This window comes from Phasianus colchicus, chromosome 2, assembly GCF_987193195.1.
Source record: "Phasianus colchicus chromosome 2, bPhaCol1.hap1.1, whole genome shotgun sequence".
Lineage (NCBI taxonomy): Eukaryota > Metazoa > Chordata > Aves > Galliformes > Phasianidae > Phasianus > Phasianus colchicus.
In genome coordinates, this window is record NC_143437.1 from 97,248,229 (window position 1) to 97,268,486 (window position 20,258).

Here is a 20,258-nt window from a genome sequence, read left to right on the forward strand (position 1 = left end):
AAGGCAAGGAATAGCTTGGCCTGAGTTACAAATGTCTTGACGGTGTAAGAAATAAAAATCCTTTGGAGTCCTTTATTTAGGGATTTGCTTCTAGATTACTATCACTGAATTACAAATCCTGTGTGATCTTGCAGTTCAGCTTTATTGACCTTCTTAGTGCAAGTATAACACTAATCCAACGTTGGATTTCAGATAGTATTTTCAGTCTCTTCTTCCATTGTAAGTAGCAATAGGACTAGAGGGAAGGGTCTCAAGTTGCACAGGGGGAGATTCAGGTCGGACTTTAGGAAATACTTCTGAAAGAATGGTCAGGTGCTGCATGGGCTGCTCAGGGAGGGGTTGAATCACTCACCCTGGAGGTGTTCAAGGAATGTTTCTATGACTGAAGGACATGGTTTGGTGGGAAATGGTGGTGGTAGGTGGATGGTTGGACTGAATGATTCTCTTCCAACCTTGGTGATTCTATGATAGTGGAGCAAAAAAAAAAAAAAAAGTGGTTGTGAGCTTTATTAGTCTCCAGTATTATGTTACTTTGGTAGCGATATTTTGAGGGAAATAGCTGCTAAAATAGTCCTTGCACAGATAAAGGACACAAATCTGGTGTCACATACATGGAGGCAGAACTATGCAAACAGACAGTAAACAAGCAAGGCTATAGTTTGCATAATTGCCATCTGCACACACAAACTACTGTTGCTGTTCCAGAAGGGTATTATGTGGGGAGAGAGTGGCTGCTGAGTGTTAAACAAGATAGCATATAAAGTAAGAAGAAGGATATTTCTCTCTAATAGAAAAACAGCTCTCACTGGAAGGTCTCTAACTCCATGCTGATGTTTCTTGATGGCTTGGAAAATCCCAGCTTCTATTCTAGATTATATAAAAGATAAGAATGTTTTAGTATTCTTTTTTTATAAACAAGACCGTAATTTATTCTCTTTGCCTTGTAGATATGTTTGCATTCTGATTTGACATCAAACCTTTTACATTAAGATGCCATTGCGACGATAATTATGGTCTGCTCTGAAATTGTGTTAGTATTTGTTCCATATAAAATGGGAATCGTACTTGTGTTGAGAATTCAGGAGATGGTGTGTGCTCTGTTTTAGGAGAGTGTGTAGTATCCTTTTGCATCAGGAGCTTTCTCAGAGCAGAACTCTGTATTAATGTATGCTGTTTCCAGCACCTACGTGTGTATGTCTGGGAATAAATGTCATGGTTCTTCTTCACTTAGTTGTGTGTATAGGAAAACTGTGTTTTCAGAGAAAATTCTGGGAAATGCAAGGCCCCTATGCTCTGCTCCTTGGTCTGTATTCTCACTGTAAAATGCAGTTGCTAGCCCAAACTGAATTAATGCCTGCATTCTCTTCAGCTGTCTGGTTGAGTAAGGAGGGAGCTTGAGCTGAATACATCCCAAAGCCTGGACAGAAGGCTATTTTGAAGCAGAGTAGGTGTTTTGAAAATTAAAATGTTTATAATACCCTGACTAGGGTGGTGATAATGCTTCCTTGAAGTTAGATTTTTGGAGCTTAAGGTTGCAATAGAAGCATCGTTGTTGGCTAAGACTTTCTGAAGTGTCCAGGTTCCTAACATGTAAACTTCCAGTGGGCCCTAGATGCGTATTGCCAGTTCTACAAATTTGCTAGTGGGATAGTGAAAGATGTTGAAAATGCTGCCAGGCATTTCTTAAATCCTCGGAGCTTGAAGTTGCCTTTTACAACGTATTTCTTTAATTCCTTCATCTGTCAGATGGTACTTTATGGACTAATGAGTATTTGAAATTCTTGGACATCACTGTGGGAAACCATTTTTGGTCCTTTTATAAACTCAGTAGTTTAATTATTTGTAGCTGAAGAGAATTCATGTTTCTGTATTCAAGATATGTCCTAGTGCAGCAGAGCTAGAAACAAGCAATAATGCAGATAAAGTTGATAATAGTCAGGACTGAAGTTCACAGGTCTTTCAAAGCTGTTTTGTGTAAGTGTATAGTAATTATTCGCCTGTAACCAGTGCCTGTAACCCACCGTGCTCTACAAAACTGCCCTGTGTTGGAAGAGCAAAGCTATTTTGGATATTCGTTTGGATTCCATTTATTTAGAAGAAGGTTAAAAAAAAAAAATAATAATAATAATAAATCAAACATGAAGGATTTGGACCAATGTGGAAAGCTTTTTAACAGTGAAGATAACTCAGCTTTGAACCTTTCATTTATGAATGTTGTGGATTTTTTTTTTTCTTGTGGTTTGTGAATCAAGATTGAATGAATATACCAATGATTGCTCAAACAGCCATAAATTCTGTGGCTCAAAAAATAATGTGCTTTCTTCAGAGATTTTGGGGTGAAATTCTAGGAGTTGCATCATGCAGGAAGGCAGAGTAGATAATTATGATTTTTCCTTTTACCCTTGAAATCAGTGAATCATTTATTAAAGACTAACTTGACTTCACTTTGTTGACTTCACATTAAAAATGTGCTACAAAACTGATAACTCCTGATAAATAAATGATTTTATATTCCAGTACAGCAAAACAAAGAGTTAAATATTTTTCTGCTAGGATCACTCAACTTCTTTGTGTGTTGCTCTTGCTGTTTTCCCTATAAACATGTATATGGGGATAGAACTGAACAAGTCAGTAAAAAGAAGTAATAAACTGAATACCTTTAGGTTAATTTATTATTTAGTCAAGGTAAGGTGTCTTGTTGATTCGAGTGAATCAATTGTATGCTTCATGTCCATTTTAACAATACTAACATCTCTTCATCTACTGCTTCTGGTGCCATCCCCATTCCAAATTCTTTTTTTTTTTTTCACACAGGAAAAGAAATCTTCTGAAATGTTCAGGTCCTGTGCTTGTCTCATCTTTTTCATCTTCTCAAAGCTGCTTCTGTGATGGCAGTCACTAAAAAATGGCAGATGATGAGACCACTGTGTGCTAGTATTAAGAAGATCCTGAACTGTTTGAAATGTTTTTCCATGCTTTCATACTCTCTCATTTGGCTGATAATAATCATAAAACTTTCAACACTTTGGACCAGTGCATGTCAATTTGTAATGTATTTACTGTGTCATGTTTTTCTTTGGTTTTGTAGTATTTCTGTAATAAGTACTACTTCTTTTTTGCTTATTTTTCTTCAGCCCATCAGGCTCACGTCCTCCTACTCCTCAAAGTGATTCAGAATTAGTCAGTAAACCTACAGACAGGAGTGGACTAAAGAATCCACACATGCACTGGGCCTGGGGAGAGCTACCACAGGCTACAAAGGTATGTGACGTCATCAGTTTAATTCCTTGCTGGCATCTGTTGTGTTTTGGGCAAATGTGTTTCCTTTATTGCAGGCTCCTGAAGGGGGAAGAGCTCCCATTTTCCCATGGAATTGTAAGGTGTTAAGTAGGAAAATTGCATCTTGTTCCTAAAGAGCCTTAGATGGTTCTTGGCGTTAGCAATTTGATTCACAAAAAATGAAAGTGGCTGTTTGAGTGTATGTATATATCCTGAAACACCTGCAATTGTCTACAAATCTTCACGTGCCCAGATGTGCTGCTTTCTTGGACACCCCAACTCGACTGGCTTGGTGCCTATGTCCAGCCTGAGGCCATCTGGCTTTTCTGAGGGCCCTGCTAGTTAGCAGGATCTGTGGTGTGCCAGCAGCATTGTCTGCCAAGCTGCATAGAAGCCATGTGCAGCTGAGTATGCTGCTGGTCAGGTGTGTCTGTCTCCTTATGGGAGCTTCTGAGTCAGAGCATTCATTCAGAACAAGAGATTGAGGATTTGTACCTGCCTGCATGTGAGAGAAACAAACATGATAGAATTGTTAAGGTTGGAACAGAGCTCTAAGATCATCTAGTTCTGTTGTAGTACTTAAGCACAGGTTTGGTGGACATCTACCCTTTCCTTAAATGCTTCCAGAGATGGTAACTCCACCAACTCCCTTGGCAGCCTGTTCTAATACCTCACGACTCTTTCTGAGGAGAAATTATTCCTAATATCAATCTGAACCTCCTTTGGTGCAACTTGAGGCCTTTTTCCTCTTGTCCTATTGCTAGTTACAAGGACATGTTACAGCTATGGGGGCACAGAAAGTGCAGCTTCGGGTTCCTTCTGTTGAAGGCTGGCTTTTCTGCAGGAAGGACTGTGGGGAGCGATGGGACAGGAGCAGAATAAAGGGACAGAACTCAGGCTATGCAGGCCAGTAAAGTAGGCCTTGCAGATCTTATTCTCTGAAACTCTTCCCTTTGCAATCCCTGTCTATGTCACTAACCAAGCTATTGTGAATTTATCTGGCCATGTCTGAAGCAGGAGTTACACTTAGGATACTGTTCATTGCCTTGTAAATGTTTACTTGCTCTGACATGAAGGTTATAGCAGCCATACAGCTGCTGTTGTAGTACAGCTCTCTTCTGTAAGAACGCCTCATGTCTTGCACTCTGGGGAGATCTAGAATTGTGCCTGTGGAGTGCTGAAAAATCTTAACCTGGAGTATTGATGAGTGACAGCAACACACATCCTTTTCCTTGGGAGCATCCTGATTGTATGAGAACTCTAGTCAACAATGTTTGTCAGGGTTACTTTCTAGGCAAAGCTGGGGTTTGTGCTGAAAGAGAAGAGGTCAGGTGGGAGCTGTGATGTGCTCTCACATAGGTGTGTGGGAGATGAGGACTGCAGAACAAAATTTTCCTGGACCCAAGATGCAGCTGCGTTATACTATCTTTATACGTGTGTGTATATATAACATATATATATTAAAACATACTTACAAGCAAATAGCACAGTAAAAGGCTTTTGTATTTTGAAGCAACAAACTCTGATTTGTGGCTTGCTCACCTTGAGAATCTGATCTTGTGTTGGACAGGAAACTACTGCATTTTTTGAAGAGCTTTTCTGTATAGCAGTCTGTTTTGGTTTTTTTTTTTCCTTACAGGCGAGTTCTTTGATCAAAGCTAAGGAACCCAACACGATAGATGTAAATCCTTCTGAAAGCACTCACTTTCGGGTCATCCAGAGTGCTCCTATAGAGGAGTTTAATGGTGTGTCTCCTCTACCTGCCCTTGGACAGAGAGATGCAGCAACTGCTGATGAAACTGAGCCCTCGCCAGCTGAGACAAATAAGCCAGAGACAGAATCTGCAGGAGCAGCTGTACCATCATTGCCTGCCAATGAGGATATAAAACAAGCTATGGTTTGCTCAGCTCAGGCAGTTGGCAAGATGGACTCCCCTTCCAGAAGGAAAGGTAAAACTGTTGATTCTTCATATTTACATGTATGATTTTATTTTTTTAAAGTTCATGGTGATAAAGCACTCCATTGCCATATAAATTAATCTGTGCCCTTAGGACACATTCAGACCTGGAAAGGAATAAATTTTACAAAGAACCCTCAAAACTTGAGTTGCTCACAGTATAGAAGGACAGAAGTTTTCATTTGGCAAGGCTGCAAAATTTGCTCCAAATTCATCAAATGTGGATGAATTCAGAGATCTTGTTTTTGGCACGTTCCCAGTGTAGATCTGTTGATTCATTTGCTCTGACCACTTTCAGAGTGATTGTGCATGGCTGATACTTGTTGAGTCTCTCTGTTCTTGTACAATGATGTAGCATGTATTTTACACAAACAATAGATTTACTCTAAATTAAGGTCTAAACTAAATTGAGCAATTTTAGTTATATATTCTTAGTATGCAGCTTGTCTTAAATTTGTGAGATGTCTGCATTTGTTTCCTAATTTTTTGGATCTATACCTACAGTATTTTATTGGAAGTGTTAGTCTTCATATAAAATATACTTGCTTACAAAATGTTACATTTTAAAACTCTGATTATCCTATAATTATGAAAATTCTATGTAAGCCTGGTTTGTGCAGGTGCGTTTTATCGGTAAACATACAAACTTATAGCAATTTTCCCAATCTTTTCAGTGTCTTTGAAGTGAAAAAAGCCCAAGTTAGTGACCAATGGTTTGTAATTCCTAGTGGTTTCCTCTGAAAGAGGAAAGCTGCAGCATATCTCAGAATTGTCCTCTGTTTTCCCATTTGTGTGTTCCAAGTGTGAGCAATGTATACAAGCAACTTGTTTTGAAACTTTAGCAGTACTATTTTATGCAACTGTAGTTCACAGACTGTTACGACTTGTTTTCTTTCTCTGTCCTAAAATGAATAGCTAAATAGCAACTACAGTTCAGACTTCTTACTCAGAAGAGACTTGTTAATAGACTTATTTCTACCATCCCTTACAGACAAACGAAGCCGGCATCTTGGTGCTGATGGTGTCTATTTAGATGACCTTACTGACATGGATCCAGAAGTTGCTGCGCTTTACTTCCCCAAAAAGTATAAGTTGTTTGCTTATATTTCTGCTGTTTGTGCAGCTTTCTTCCTTTTCCTCTGAGATGAAATTGTTTGTGCTAATGAAATGAGGCCTCTTCTTCAAAAGGAAGTTTTTTTTCTTTCAGTCTTCACCAGGCTTTTAGGCGGCTTGGTATTTGGGCCTAACAGCTGTGCTCAAAATTGATGTTATGTTTTGGTGAACCAAGCATCATATATTGATTGTGGATTGTGATGTAATGTACTCTGATGTTTGTGGGTGTTACTCACGTGCCCTGGGAGAACAGTTGGCTGTGGGATATCTATCTATCTATCTATCTATCTATCTATCTATACCCATGTCCTTGCTCATTACTGAGAAGAATGTAGCTTACTGTTAACAGCATAAAACTATTGCTCTTATACTGTTCTACTGTGGGTGATAACCTATAAATAATATGTTAGAAAATCATTTTTTAATGACGTGTGGTAAACTTTCTTATAAAAGTATTTCATCCCAAACAAATAGGAACTTTTTTCAGTCTTTATCAGAATGTTTCTGATGTTTGCTCTTAATGTTTCTCGTCTTCTTTGTCCATCACATTCTAGACATTTGACTAAAGTAGTTGAGCAACAATTAAAGTGGCTTCCATTTCTCTTTTTTCTTGTTTGCTTAAAATCAGCTGTTGTTACATTAGTGTTTCAACAGAACATAGAGAGATCAGTAATACGAAGGAGAAGGTTGGATTGCAAATTCCATTCTCAAATGCATTCATATAAATCTGGAATGGAAAAGCCACTTGATGAGCATGTGTTTCTTCGTAACGATCTCATCTATATAAATTTCATTCTAAGAAATAATACATAACAGTATCCCCTTAAAATTTTCAAATTTTAATAGCTTTTATATACTTATATATGCATATTCAATATGCAAAATATTTATACACATATCTGACAAATGCACAAACTTTGTTTGGGAACAGTTCTCCTAGTATAAATTTTGATTATAGCCGTCTTAGTTTGTCCACTAAGCTTTTACTGTATGTTATTTTCCCTTTCTCTTGTAAATAAACTGTAATTATACATGAGTAGTTTAGGAAATTTAGTAAAGGCAGTCTAACTCTTAAGGACAAGTGAGATCTGTGCTACTTTGTTTAAATTTTATGGCAAAGGCCAGCAAATTTATTTCTCTTTATTCTTAAGCATGCATCTGATCTAAACAGTGTACGTTGAAGGGAGAGAATTTGGGAATGGATACGTGAAGAATGACTGTCTGATCTTTCTTTTTCAGTGGAGATAACATACAAAACAGAAACACAAATGACACAGGGCCACGATCTGCCACTCATTCTCCGCAGTCTTTTGGGAGCTCAGGTGCTGATAGTGGTGTTGAAAGCACATCAGATGGAACCAGAGATTTGCCCTCCATTGCCATTTCTCTCTGTGGAGGCCTCACGGACAACAAAGAGATAACCAAAGGTATAGATTGACCTGTGATACAGGCGTGTGCTCTCAACTGAATCTGACATGTTTTATCAAGGGAGCAGTGCCCTCCCGTGGCTGTATGTAGGAATATGTTTAGAAAATGCTTCCTGAAATGACAAATTTCCTATTTTTTCATAATTAGAAGGTCTTTATCATTTTACTATTTTAACACCTTTCAATAATCTTCTGTATGCTATGTTTTTGAAAAGTGTGTATGTATTTCCTGATAATCCTGATTTTATATTATAGCAGTGTACATACTACTTTTGTCACTTGGTATAATGTATAGCCAGGAAATACTCTGCTGTCCATGTCAGGAATTAAAAAGATCGTCTGGTCTGTAAATGGCAACAGCTGCTGTACCTTCCATTTCTTGTGTGACTCTTGAGATAAATCATTTGAGACTGGCTCTTTAAACTTTTAGCTGCATACAGTGAAGATAAATGGTTTAAAACATGCAAATTCTGCAATAACATGGAGTCATAAACCCCTGAGCCTGATGTTATGCTGATTGCTGTTCAGAAGCTAGTTATTATGCATTTTGATTATATTGTAATTTGAGTTATGCTTGTTATTCAGATCACCTGCAAACTATGGGGATTCTGTTGAAGGAGCTGCAGGAATGGAAAAGGTGTTTGTTCATAGGTGGTTACTGTTTTACTGTAAGCTGTACAAGTGGTCAAGTTTTTGTTTATGGGTTTATGCATATGTAAGCCCACCTGGTCCTATTCCTAATTTGGACAAAGGGTCAGTAAAAGGCATGAGGAAATACTTCCCTACTTTTCTTAGAAGCCTGATTTTTCTCCTCACAGTTCTATCCCTAAACTTTCTCTTAGCTTGTATTTTGAAGGGAAAAATACCCAGCAGTACTCAAAGTAACCCTCAGTATCTTCTAAGATGGAAATTTCTGAACGTCTTGCTTCAGTATTTCTACTGATCTCAGTACCCCAGTAGTCAAGGGCAAGCACTGAGTGTGAAAGCAATATGTTTTCTTTTAGACTGGCCCATCTATAAAAGCATGACTTCTTTGCTTTTCTCTTTTCCCCAACAGAAGAATTCTTAGAACATGCAGTAACATATCAGCAGTTTGTGGACAATCCTGCTATCATTGATGACCCTAACCTTGTGGTTAAGATTGGAAATAAGTAAGTACAGTTTCATGGAGTAAGTAAGGAGAAATGATTCTTACTGTTGCAATGAAAGCTCTGCTGTGGTACTTCATTGTGTTAGACCAATATCACTATAGCCGAAGAATAGGTTTTGAACTTTTGTAGCATAGATTCATTTAGACTCAGCTTTCAAGTGAGTTCAAGCTTTTTCTTAGTTCTCTTCTTCTTGAGGCTAATGTAAAGAGGAGCTTCAGATCACCTGCCACAGCTAACTGACATAATCTGAATTTCAAGAAACTAGTATTAAAAACTAATAGTGTTCATTCTCAATTGGTAGAGTAAAAATGAAGTAGGATATGAACTTGCTAAGGCTTGCCTTGATCCAATTTGAGTAATTAATATATCCAGCATTGTGACGTTCTGCTCGCAAACCCTCCATATGCAATAGGTTGTGTTTATAAAGCTGAATATTTTTACTAATATGCCTCTGTAGAAGCATCATTCTTCCCACATTTGTCAGAATTCACTCACTGAGTGTGAGACTTCTGTTTCTGGAAGGCTAAAGATATTATTTCATGCGTTTGTGTTGCTGAGCAGTGCAGCGCTATGGTCTATGGCAGATGCAGCTGTTTGGAGGGTATTTTAACTTTACAGCCACTTTCAGCTGCCATTTTCTGTTCAGAGTAGAAGAGAGATGATGGCTTTGTGCTGCAGTTAGAAGTTAAGCTACCCTTAGTTATAGAAATTACTCATATAAATCTGATACTTACTGCATCCTTATGCAATAGTTTTTAATCACCTATGGGATTGAGTATGCGATGACCTTGTCTCCTCCATCAGAGAGGAGACGAGGAGAGTCATTTATTTCTCCTCTGCCACATATCTGATTTTTTTTTGTGGGTAATATTTACCTGCCTACTGGTGCTTTGGAAAAAGAGGACAATGCTGCTCTATTCATACTGCAGTCTGTAACAGTAGTTGAGCTGTGTTCAGTACATCATAGTAAAAGTTTAACATCCTGCAGACTCAGGTTCCTAACATTTGTGTAATGACTTGATGCAAAACCAGTGAAAACTGCCTGTTTAAAAACAAAAAAAGCCAACCAGAAACAAAGCTCATTTGCTAATGAGGCATTAAATACCTGTGCTAAAGAATCTTCACAGGTTCAACCTATTATATGATAAATACTAGATTTTGTACTGGAACTTTGGGATTACAAAATACGGTAATTGTCTTTCTTTAATATTAGGTACTACAACTGGACAACAGCTGGTCCCCTTCTGCTGGCAATGCAGGCATTCCAGAAACCTTTGCCAAAGGTGAGATTGAATATGAAGGTTGGTCAGAACGGAAGCTTTGATGTTTTGCTGTTTGTTAAGGCATATCATTAACTAAGGCAGATAAAAGGGATTGTGTTATAAAGGCATGTGTATTCCACACTAAACCATTCCCTTAGTCTTACTTATTTAGCACTGAGTATAAGCTAGATTTGGTCTGTGAATAGTTTTTACTTTCTAAGCTAAGATCGTTACAAGTATTTTGAACTTGATCTCTTTATCTTTTCCTGTTTCCTGCATTAACACAGATTGTAAACATATGCTAGATTGACTCATCTTAATGTTTATTGTATCTGAACGCTGATGACTTGCTTCATTTTATCTATGCACAGCATATTTAGCAAATAAAAATTGAAGTCAAGGATTTTGACTTCACTTGAATACAACTTAAGTACTGGACAGGGAAGGTCTATAGCTTGTTAGTTCTCCATTTCTCAGTTGGTTGGTCATAACCAACCCAGGTAGGCAGTGACAGATAGCTATGACTATGTGACAGCTGTATGGTTGTTTATATTAAACACGCTGATGTACTTAGTCCAATTACATGTGACCTAGTGCCAGAGAGGTGATCAGGACAGAAATACATGTTGCTGTGACTATTTATAAAGTAGTAAGTATACTGGCACTAATCTGTAACCTAGTTGGCCATGGATTTAGTATCCTTCGTAAACTAAACTTTACTTCTGTTCCTTGCAGCCCTTTGTGTATTTTTGTATTTAATCTATGTGAATTCTTTTGCCAAAACTTAAAGAAATACTCTACTACTATGTTCTTTCTATCTTAGTGCCATATTACCTATAGATACAGACAATATAAAATCATAGAATATTGCTAATAGGGAGGGATGCATAAGCATCATTGAGTCCAGCTCATGACTCAATACATTAAACTGATCCTAAAAATTCTAAATATCTGGTAAATCAGGCTTGAATTTTAAAGTATCTCAGAACTAGATATTTCTGTGTGTTACTGCAAATATTCCACGTGTCATCAAAGCCATGATTCATCCCATCAGCATGTATTGGTCTCCAGTGGCAATACAGGTAGATACCCTGCATCCTCCAGTGCAGGGTAACTACCTTTGTAATTCAATATTTAGATGCCTCAACCAAATGTTTTGTCTTTGGCCAAGGAAGAATGAGTAGGCAGTAGGTATGAAATACTTTTTCTATTTAGGGAAAATAGAAATTCCGTCAACGATTTTATGGTTACACCATTATTCATATAGGTTATGTGAAATTCACTGTTGTCTTTTTTTAATTCACTTGCAATCTGTATACTGGTATCTTTCTAGATGATGATCTCCATGTTTTCATAGGGTGAAGAAGCTAATATGTATAGTTGTCACAATCTGTGTGATTGGAAAGGCTTAATAGTCTAGACTGTACTGCTGAAATCACAATTACTCATTTATGCTACCAATCATTCTACTGGTTTTCTTAATCATTTAGCAAATCAAAATTCTAATTTATGTAATAATGCAACTAAGGTGTTGAAATACTTCATCAAAACAGGCTTTATGAAGTGATTGAAAACTTGAGCTATTATTAAAAAAAACCACTAACATTCTGCAAAATACTCTTAAATACGTGCTTAACTGTAAGCAAGTACATTATCTAATTAAAAATCAATAGTACATCTGCTTGAAGTTGTCCATATGCTTGATAACCTCTTTAAACTGTAGCCATTGTTCTCAACAACTGTTGTTTTCTCAGTAGCTCCATCTGCACTTTTCATGTCTAAAAAAACCTTCAACTTCTTTGCTCAGCTTCGTTCCTCTGTCACTTCTCTCTTTTCTCTTATACTTTAGATGGTCTAGTGAAGGAAAACCTGTGGAAAAAACTGAGTAAAGGTGTATTTCTGCATAACCTGAACTCAGCCCTCTTTCTTAACTGCTAGCTTTTCTTGGAATCAGTTCTGTGTTTTTTTTTTCTTTTCACTGATCAACAATGCAATTTTATTTTGATAGCCTCTACTGTAAATGAAGTTATCGTAAAACCTGTGGCTAAGCTATTCTAGGACATACTGAACACTGTAACCACCTTTATTGTAGTATTTCCCCTTCTGGTTTTTCTCACTCTCGTGGTTGGATGAATTCAAGTCTTGTTATGGTACATAAATCTCTCTAGTCATAGTTATTGGAAGAAACTTTTTTTCTACTAGGAATCCAGTATATACAGTATATATAAATTAGCAAAGGTTTAAAAGAAAAAGCACAAAAAGACTTAACGCTGTCAGTCAAGTTCAGAGTATCATGCTAACCTCATTTAAAACTACTAACTTCCTTTATTTTATCCTAACTTATTATGAGTTATGAACTTCAGTTATTCATAAATGAAAATGACCATCTTGCATGCTATTTTGTTTTTTGTTTTTTACTGTTTTTCATGACAACTCTTTCAGGAAATGATCTTTTCTACTCATTTGTTTGTTGTGCTTTTTTTCTAAATATAATTTGCATTAAGTAATGTAAAAGAAAACCAAAACCAGTAGCTTCTCCATTCTAGGCATTATACTAATACCTATTTATGCTTTTTTTTCTTCCTTTGATTTTTGTCCTTTTCATTTTTCTTTTAAAAATTCCATAAGTATTCATGTTTAAGTTACTTCAGAGCAGTGCTGGATACCATTAGATTTTGCTTTACTAGAATTTATGGTCCACAGACAGTATGTTTACTTTTATTCTGTTTATTATCAGTTAAAATTGTGCATTTGCACTCTTTCATTTACATATATCAGGTTGTCCTTTGTTTTGGTTTCTTTTTATGTTACCATCCATTTATCACAGGCCACTGTGGAATCTATAATGAGAGACAAGATGCCCAAAAAAGGTGGAAGATGGTGGTTTTCCTGGAGAGGGAGAAACAGTACTATTAAAGAGGTAAGTTTAAGAAGCAAGTGTTGGGAAGTCTAGCTACCTCCAAATTCATCCCTCAGAACTGTGCTTCATACTCACTTTGGCTGAGGATTTGCACGTTAAAAGTCATTTAAACAGCATCTGAAGTCTGACTTCAGAAGGCCTTCAATCAGATCCTACCTAAAATGTTTGCTTGCAGTATTTTGGTTCTGCCTTTTTTTTTTTTTTTCCATTTTACAAATGGGAGACAGTGTTATCTAACAAATTAAAATCTGTGTCCAGGAACCTAGATTTGAAGAGGTGTGCCACATGTTTTGCCTACCTTTCTATAGTTTTTGTTCACAGTTGAAGAACAGAGGTATTTTTGATGAGAGTGCACTGTAAAGTTCAGTAAAACTTAAGATGGAAAACTTATATTACTTTTAAAGTCGTCTTAAATTTCTTTTCTGAATATTGAAAGTTTGTGGTAACAACCTTAAACCCATGAATTAAAGCACAGTGAAAAAGGCAAAATTTTATATGAAATATTGATCTCCTGTCTAGACACGTTTAATCTTTAAAGTTGGCTAATAAAACCACTTCATATTCATTTATACTGTTGAAGCATTAATACTGGGGGGAGATATGTTTTTATGGTTGTACCTCAGCAGATGAACTCTTAGCTTTGTTTGAAATAACCACTGTACTGGTCTGCGGATATGAGCTTTAGAGCCTGAGATTTTAGTTTCTGCAGCTTGAAATATTTAGAATTTCTTTCTCAGTGGAAGCATTTGCTTATCTATAAAGCCGTAAATGGACAAGGGGAAGTTTTATTGTTCTTTGTAGTCATTCACTACTCAAAAATCTTTCTTCTTCTGGGAAGGAATTGATAGATCTTAGCATTGACTCGGTGTAAAAATAATGTGTGAATGTTTTATTGGATTAAAGATTTTAATAATTCCATGAAAGGTAACTCTATTATTTTTCCAGATTGTTTTGGTTTTCAAGTGAAATCTAGCTATTTGTGATTAACTGAGTAGTTTGATTCTGGAACTTAAACAGTGCCAGCTATTCTGAGTGCCAACTCAGAAATCTGAGTTCTGTATTTGTGCAAAGCTAAATCTTAATTCTTCTGAGTTTTGTATTTGCATTGTTTAATTACTTTGCACAGCCTTTATTCTTTAAGAAATCCATGCAATTTTCCCTCTTTAATCATAGATAAAGTAAAAGGGAATGTATGGGAAAAAAAACCTGTTCTTGATCTTTGCGTGTATCTTTTTTCTTTAATCAGATCTCCATGAATTTGTATACTTTCTTGTATTTTTATAGGAAACAAAGGCAGAACAAGGTATGAGTGGGAGTAGACTTACAGGAGAAGACTCTTCACAGATGAGTATGGCGAACAGGTACCCAAGAAGTTTGCTCTACCTGAATTGAGCAAGAAATATAATTTAAAAATGAAATCAAGCTGTTCCTATATTTGAACCAAGAAGTACTGCACAAAGTAAATATTTGATGCAATGAAAAATTATATGTACTGTGTGAAGTAAATATTTGATGCAGTGAATAATGAATTGTATGTAAGTGCAGATATCAAGGCTGTAGCCATGGGAAGGTTGCAGACCTTGCAAATGTGCTTTGGCAATTTTAGCTTATGGTTTGGCTGGTAGTTCTGTGACATATATTCCAGCCCTTTGACCAAAAAAAAAAACAAAAAAAACCCAAAAAAAAACAAAACCAAAAAAAACAATAATTGAAGCAGTACTGCAGAACTATATACATCTCTTTGGAGTTTTAAAGGCAGCATCATAGGTTATCCCAGGTTGTTTTCATTTCGCATGTGCTAAAATTCTGATTTATGGCTTGACGCTTTAATTTCTTCCTGCATATTTTAGGAAGTTCAGGAGCCTAACAGTTCCCAGGCTTCTTTTCACATGCATTAGGTAGGAAAGCTTCATAGTTGTTTTTTTAAATTAATTCAAATTAATCATACTGTATAGCTAGAATCTCTGCCTCATAAAGGCTCTGTATGATGAGTCTTAGATTTCCTCAGAAACTGTTGAGGGGATAAGATAGCCAGAGGCATCTCTCCTATCTTGTATCATTGCTGTGCATTCAGGTTGGACTGTAAAGACAGCTCATATATGTTGTGCTTAGAGCTGAAGAGGGCCATATCATACAGATTTAAATATCTTTTATACTCACTATGTGAAACTCAAGGGTCACCATGGTAGAAAAAAAAAAATGCAGTAGCTGTAGTTCTTTAAGCGGTTGCATTCCAGGAGAATGGGATGTAGTTCTTGATTTGCTTGTCTCTGTTCTCTGCGTTTGAAATCTAAAGAAGGAATCAGAAAGACCGAGTTCCCTTTTTTGATAAGTGATGTTTAGGTCTGATATCTTTTACGTGGTTGTTGAAAGATAGGCTTTAAAGTGGGATTAGGATTTCAAGCAGACAGAATTCTGTAGTCGGTGCTCTTTAAGTTTTAACTGATCTTAAAAATCAGTCATTAAGAATTTATTGCTTACAAACAGAGCACAAGTGGGATGTTGAATAAAGCTTCTGAGATGTGATGTTGCAAAGGATAATAAGATGGATTTTAAAATATTATTAGTCATGACATGTACCATCTTGATAATAGGTCAAGACTTCCTGACATCAAAGAACATCCAGCTGTGATGGAAATGGGCCCAGTAGCTTTAGTAGTTGTAGAGATTATATTTGCAGGATCTGAAGGGATATTTTATCTTCCCTAGGTGATAGTTTTATGTATTGTAGAAAAACTTTGCCTCTGTCTAGAGGAGCTTAATCAAGTGTTTTTTTGTGTTGACTTTATCCTTTATGAGATAATCCTGCAGATCGTGGAAAAGAATAACCTGATAATTGCTTGCAGAAAAAGGAGGAGTTTTTTGATGATAAAATTGTAATCACTTGGTGTCATATTCCACCCATAACGGAGGGGAGAGAGATGAGGGGAGAAGGGATGACCAGATTCCCAAATTCTTTTATTAACTGCTAAATTAGGGAAAACAAACAAAAAAGCACAACAAAACACCAGCACAGCAAACTTCTTTTTCTTGCACTGAGAAATAAGAATTTTCTGTAGTTTCAGTATTTTTTAATATATTAAAGAAACAACATATATAAAAATGAATAATTACCACTGAGTTTTTTGAGTCAACATAACATAGTAATTTTTATATGTTAAATTTAAGTGATGAAAACTAGCATGTAGACAAGTGAATCACAGAATCATGGGGGTTGGAAGGGACCCCATAGGAATCCAAGTATTAATAATGGGGAACAAGCATGAATGAAAATTCAGCACTCCATTGATATATTTAAAAGCCCTGCTGTGAATGACCTCTTGTGAAACAGGATCAGAGAATCAATAACTTATTTGGTGACTCACTGTTAATGCATTTTTAATGGATACTGAGATGCATTTACGGACATGATAGCATCATTTTCTGTGTGCACTGTTCCAGAATAAAAGATGAATCTTCTTCAAGCGATGAAGACCCTAGAGCTGCCAAACAAAACCTTGGGTCATTACAAGCCAACTCGAGTCATCTCTCATTATTGTCTGGAATCAGTTACAAAAAAACACTTCGACTAACTTCTGACCAGCTTGTGAGTTGGTTTTATATCTTTGTACTGAAATGTCATTTCTAATGCAACGAGAACAATATTGTTATCCAGACTTGAAAGGTTTAATTTTATTTTATTTTTTTACTTCTTACTTTTAATTCCATCTTTTTACAATATTTTTAAAGCTATCTTTTCCTTTTCCTTCTCAATATTACGCATGAATGTTCCTTCAGCAAGGGCTGGGGGTTCAGAGATTCAGAGCCCATTTAGACAAATACCAAAACTATTTCTGAAGCATGTGTTTTGCACCTGAGCATACTGCAACCACATCTTTTGTGTTGTGTAAAGTTTGTGTCAACCCAGAGGTCTCTTTTCTGCCCCCACCCTTCTGTTAATAAACTGACAGGCATTCTTATGTAAATACAGTTCTTTGTTAGTAACTTTTGAAAGAGCTGCTTGTGCACTCGCTATGAAGCCAGGCTATTAATTTCTTGGGAGCCAACTCTCTTTGTCTGTGACAGAATGCATTCTGGCTAATGGTGACAAAACTGTTGCTGCTCTATGTTTTGCACGTGCCACTTGGATTTTGGAAAAATGGGCTACTTTAGTGAAATATTTTTTGTCATCTTTCCTACAGCCAATTAATTTTCTAAAGGAAACTCATATGAGAAGTACAGCATTCTGCAGCCTATTGCTTACTGCCTAAATAGTTAGAAAGGAATTTTTCCCAAGAGATGAATGAAATGTGGTTGTAACTTCCTAAATCAGGCAGAAAACAAGAGCTACACAAATACATTACTTGCTTACAAATGTATATGTTCTTTTCAGATACATAAACCTTGCAGTAAGTAGCAGAAGCCAGAACTACACTTAGATGGGATTCTTGATGACACAGTAGATGGGACTCATCAGTTTCCCATCTGCATTCACACCTTCATTTTGCATATTAACTCACTAAACAATTCAATGGAATATAACTAAGAACACTTAAAGCAAGAAACTCCAACAGGTTTTGTGAAAATGAGTGGTTGAGCCTACAAAAAGAGATCAGATTAGTAGTCTGATGCCCAATTAATTCCTAAGTGAAAGGGAAGGGCAGCAGGGTGGGAAAGTTAAGGAACTTTAGAGACTGACGGATAATAGGTGAGTTATTATAGACTAGAAATGTGCCAATGTGGATCCATAGAACATAAATCCACATATAAGCACTCTGTCGTTTTCACTGTTCATGGCATTACTTGTAACCCATGCTTTTCTCTCTATATCATGATATAAGAAACCTTCCATATTCATTATTGCATGTGAACCCTTCAGGATGCTCTTTCGTATCACTTACCGTAATCAGATTTTTTTTCATTCTGTTCCCTAAATTAATGTTTCATATTCACCATAAGTAACAAATCTCTTCTGACCTTACTTAGAAAATGGCTCTGCTGAAAGCAGTTAGGTTGTGTGACCAAAGCAACAGCCATCTGTAGCTTTCTGTTTGCATGATGTTTGTTTCACATGCTCAAATTGTTGATAATCTTGCTGATAATGTCTTGCAGAAAAGCTTAAAGCTGAAGAATGGTCCCAATGATGTGACCTTTAGTGTAACAACACAATACCAAGGTACTTGCCGCTGTGAAGGTACCATTTACCTATGGAATTGGGATGATAAGGTTATCATTTCTGACATAGATGGAACAATCACACGGTGAGTTCATAAAAGGAGAACTGTTTATTTCCCTCTGTCCATTGGACTAAAAACCAGGGAATTTTGAGAAAAGGAATTATATTTTAGTATTTTGTGGAGTCCTTGTGTTTTTTGTTTGCTTTAGTTTTGTTTGTTTTCAAACACTGTGAGACTCAGTGGCTAGAATCATTATTTCATAAAGAAACATGCCATAAGCACTCAGTTTTTCACTTTTTAGTATTTTGTGATAGCATTTACAGCAGTGTTGCAGGGTGTTCCACAAAATCATAGGCTTCTTGCTCTATCACACTTATGAGGTACAATAGATGCAAAAAAAAACAACCAAACAAACAAAAAAAAATGAGCAAAAGGATTTCCAGAACTAATCTGGGCTGAATTAAAATATTTGATTTGAACTGAAGCTTTAACTTTTTTTTTTCCCCATTACAATTAATTAGTTGAAGGGCAAACTGTTTTTTTGGTTGCCAACGTGAATTAATTCCTCTGCCTTCTTTATTTTCTTAAGTTTCAGCAAAGTAAATGAGACCTACTCTTTTCTTTGTCTGGACAGTAATTGAATCCCTTTACCTTACAATATTATTGTGAATCCTAATCCATTGCCAAATCTTTTCTCTATAAGATGCAAGATACTTAGAGTGGTTGGATTTCTTGCTGTGTATCCTTATAACGATTGATCTAGTGAGGTGCTCAGTTCTTTGTACTTTTAAATATTATTGTATTGTAAATAATTTTCTTTTATGTAGAGTGGGAAATATGTTAAAGCTAGTATTACTATATATGACCAACTGCCAGCTTGGTTATTTGAAGAAGTTAGAACGTTACTGCATGCTTGGAGGTTTACAATCTCACCTACCTTATAGTTAGATTTGGTTTATTTAGAAAATGTAAACCTCAAAAAGTATACTCAGTACTACTCTATAGGTCTAACTGGTAGTCTATATGCTGTAACTTCCTTTTTAACTTATGGCTCACTAGCTTATCTGAGAAATGAGGTCTTGGGGCACTAGGCTGATTAAAACAGCATAGACATGTCAAGACTGTCTTGAAAGAAAAGGGAATAATCTCACCCTCTTCTGATTGCAATCAGTACCTTGAAGAAAATCTAATTTTCTTGTGCAGCTAGGTAATTTAATTAGGGGGACTTATATTAGTCTCATCTGTTATTAGTTAAAAGCAGTAAGTTTTTTTTTTTGTTTTGATCTTCATTTCAATTACATTGTTCTTCTTTTATTCAGGTCAGATACTTTAGGTCATATTTTGCCTACTCTTGGCAAAGATTGGACACATCAAGGGATTGCAAAGTTGTACCATAAAGTGAGCCAGTGAGTATTCAGTAAATCTGTTCGTATGTCTGTGATTTGTGTGTGTTTATTCATTTGCACACAAATGTTGAAATCGTTATAGACTGTTATGCTTACAGGTTAAGAGAAATCTCATCAGTATCTCTTTGCTTACACAGTGTAACTGTCTGCTGTCTGATAGCCAGACCAATACCTGCTTTGTGATACCAGGAACAGAAGTCTCCTGTCAATTAATGAGTAGCAATTATTTTCCTAATCATCCCAAACAGATACAGTTCAGTTTAGAAAAAATGTAGTAATCTAAATGAGTTGTATAGCTTCAGTAAGTGGAAGTTTTTACAACCTGGGAATTGCAACAGCATTACCATATGAGACTTTCCTGTCTATCCTTGAGGATAGACATTGCAAAACATCTAAGGACTGTTTTGCTGAGGGTGGTCACTGCAGGTGGAGTTCTTGCCAAAGCCTACTTGCCCAGAAGTTAGGTGTCTAATCTAAACTAATTGCTTAATTGTTTTTCTTTTGAAGTGGTGAGTAGAGAGACATGAGTTTCTTTATCTGTTGTGTATGGATGAAATCTAAAATACCTGAGATGAGTCAGTATAGGA

At 36.4% G+C, this 20,258-nt stretch overlaps 1 protein-coding gene across 9 annotated transcripts in view; it reads left to right on the top strand.

Annotated features, from left to right (window-relative positions):
• The window catches only part of LPIN1 (lipin 1), a 77,661-nt gene that overhangs the window by 46,091 nt on the left and 11,312 nt on the right, over nt 1-20,258 (top strand). For 8 of the 9 annotated variants that reach the window (XM_090136378.1, XM_090136384.1, XM_090136380.1 and 5 more), the window contains 12 exons: nt 3,135-3,261; nt 4,919-5,228; nt 6,228-6,321; nt 7,589-7,776; nt 8,834-8,927; nt 10,141-10,210; nt 13,017-13,109; nt 14,394-14,470; nt 14,960-15,007; nt 16,551-16,695; nt 18,201-18,349; nt 19,585-19,671. In XM_090136378.1, coding sequence (XP_089992504.1) covers nt 3,135-3,261; nt 4,919-5,228; nt 6,228-6,321; nt 7,589-7,776; nt 8,834-8,927; nt 10,141-10,210; nt 13,017-13,109; nt 14,394-14,470; nt 14,960-15,007; nt 16,551-16,695; nt 18,201-18,349; nt 19,585-19,671 — 1,482 coding nt within the window. The remainder of the gene's footprint in view (nt 1-3,134; nt 3,262-4,918; nt 5,229-6,227; nt 6,322-7,588; nt 7,777-8,833; nt 8,928-10,140; nt 10,211-13,016; nt 13,110-14,393; nt 14,471-14,959; nt 15,008-16,550; nt 16,696-18,200; nt 18,350-19,584; nt 19,672-20,258) is intronic. The other variant, XM_090136379.1, reaches the window with a different exon arrangement.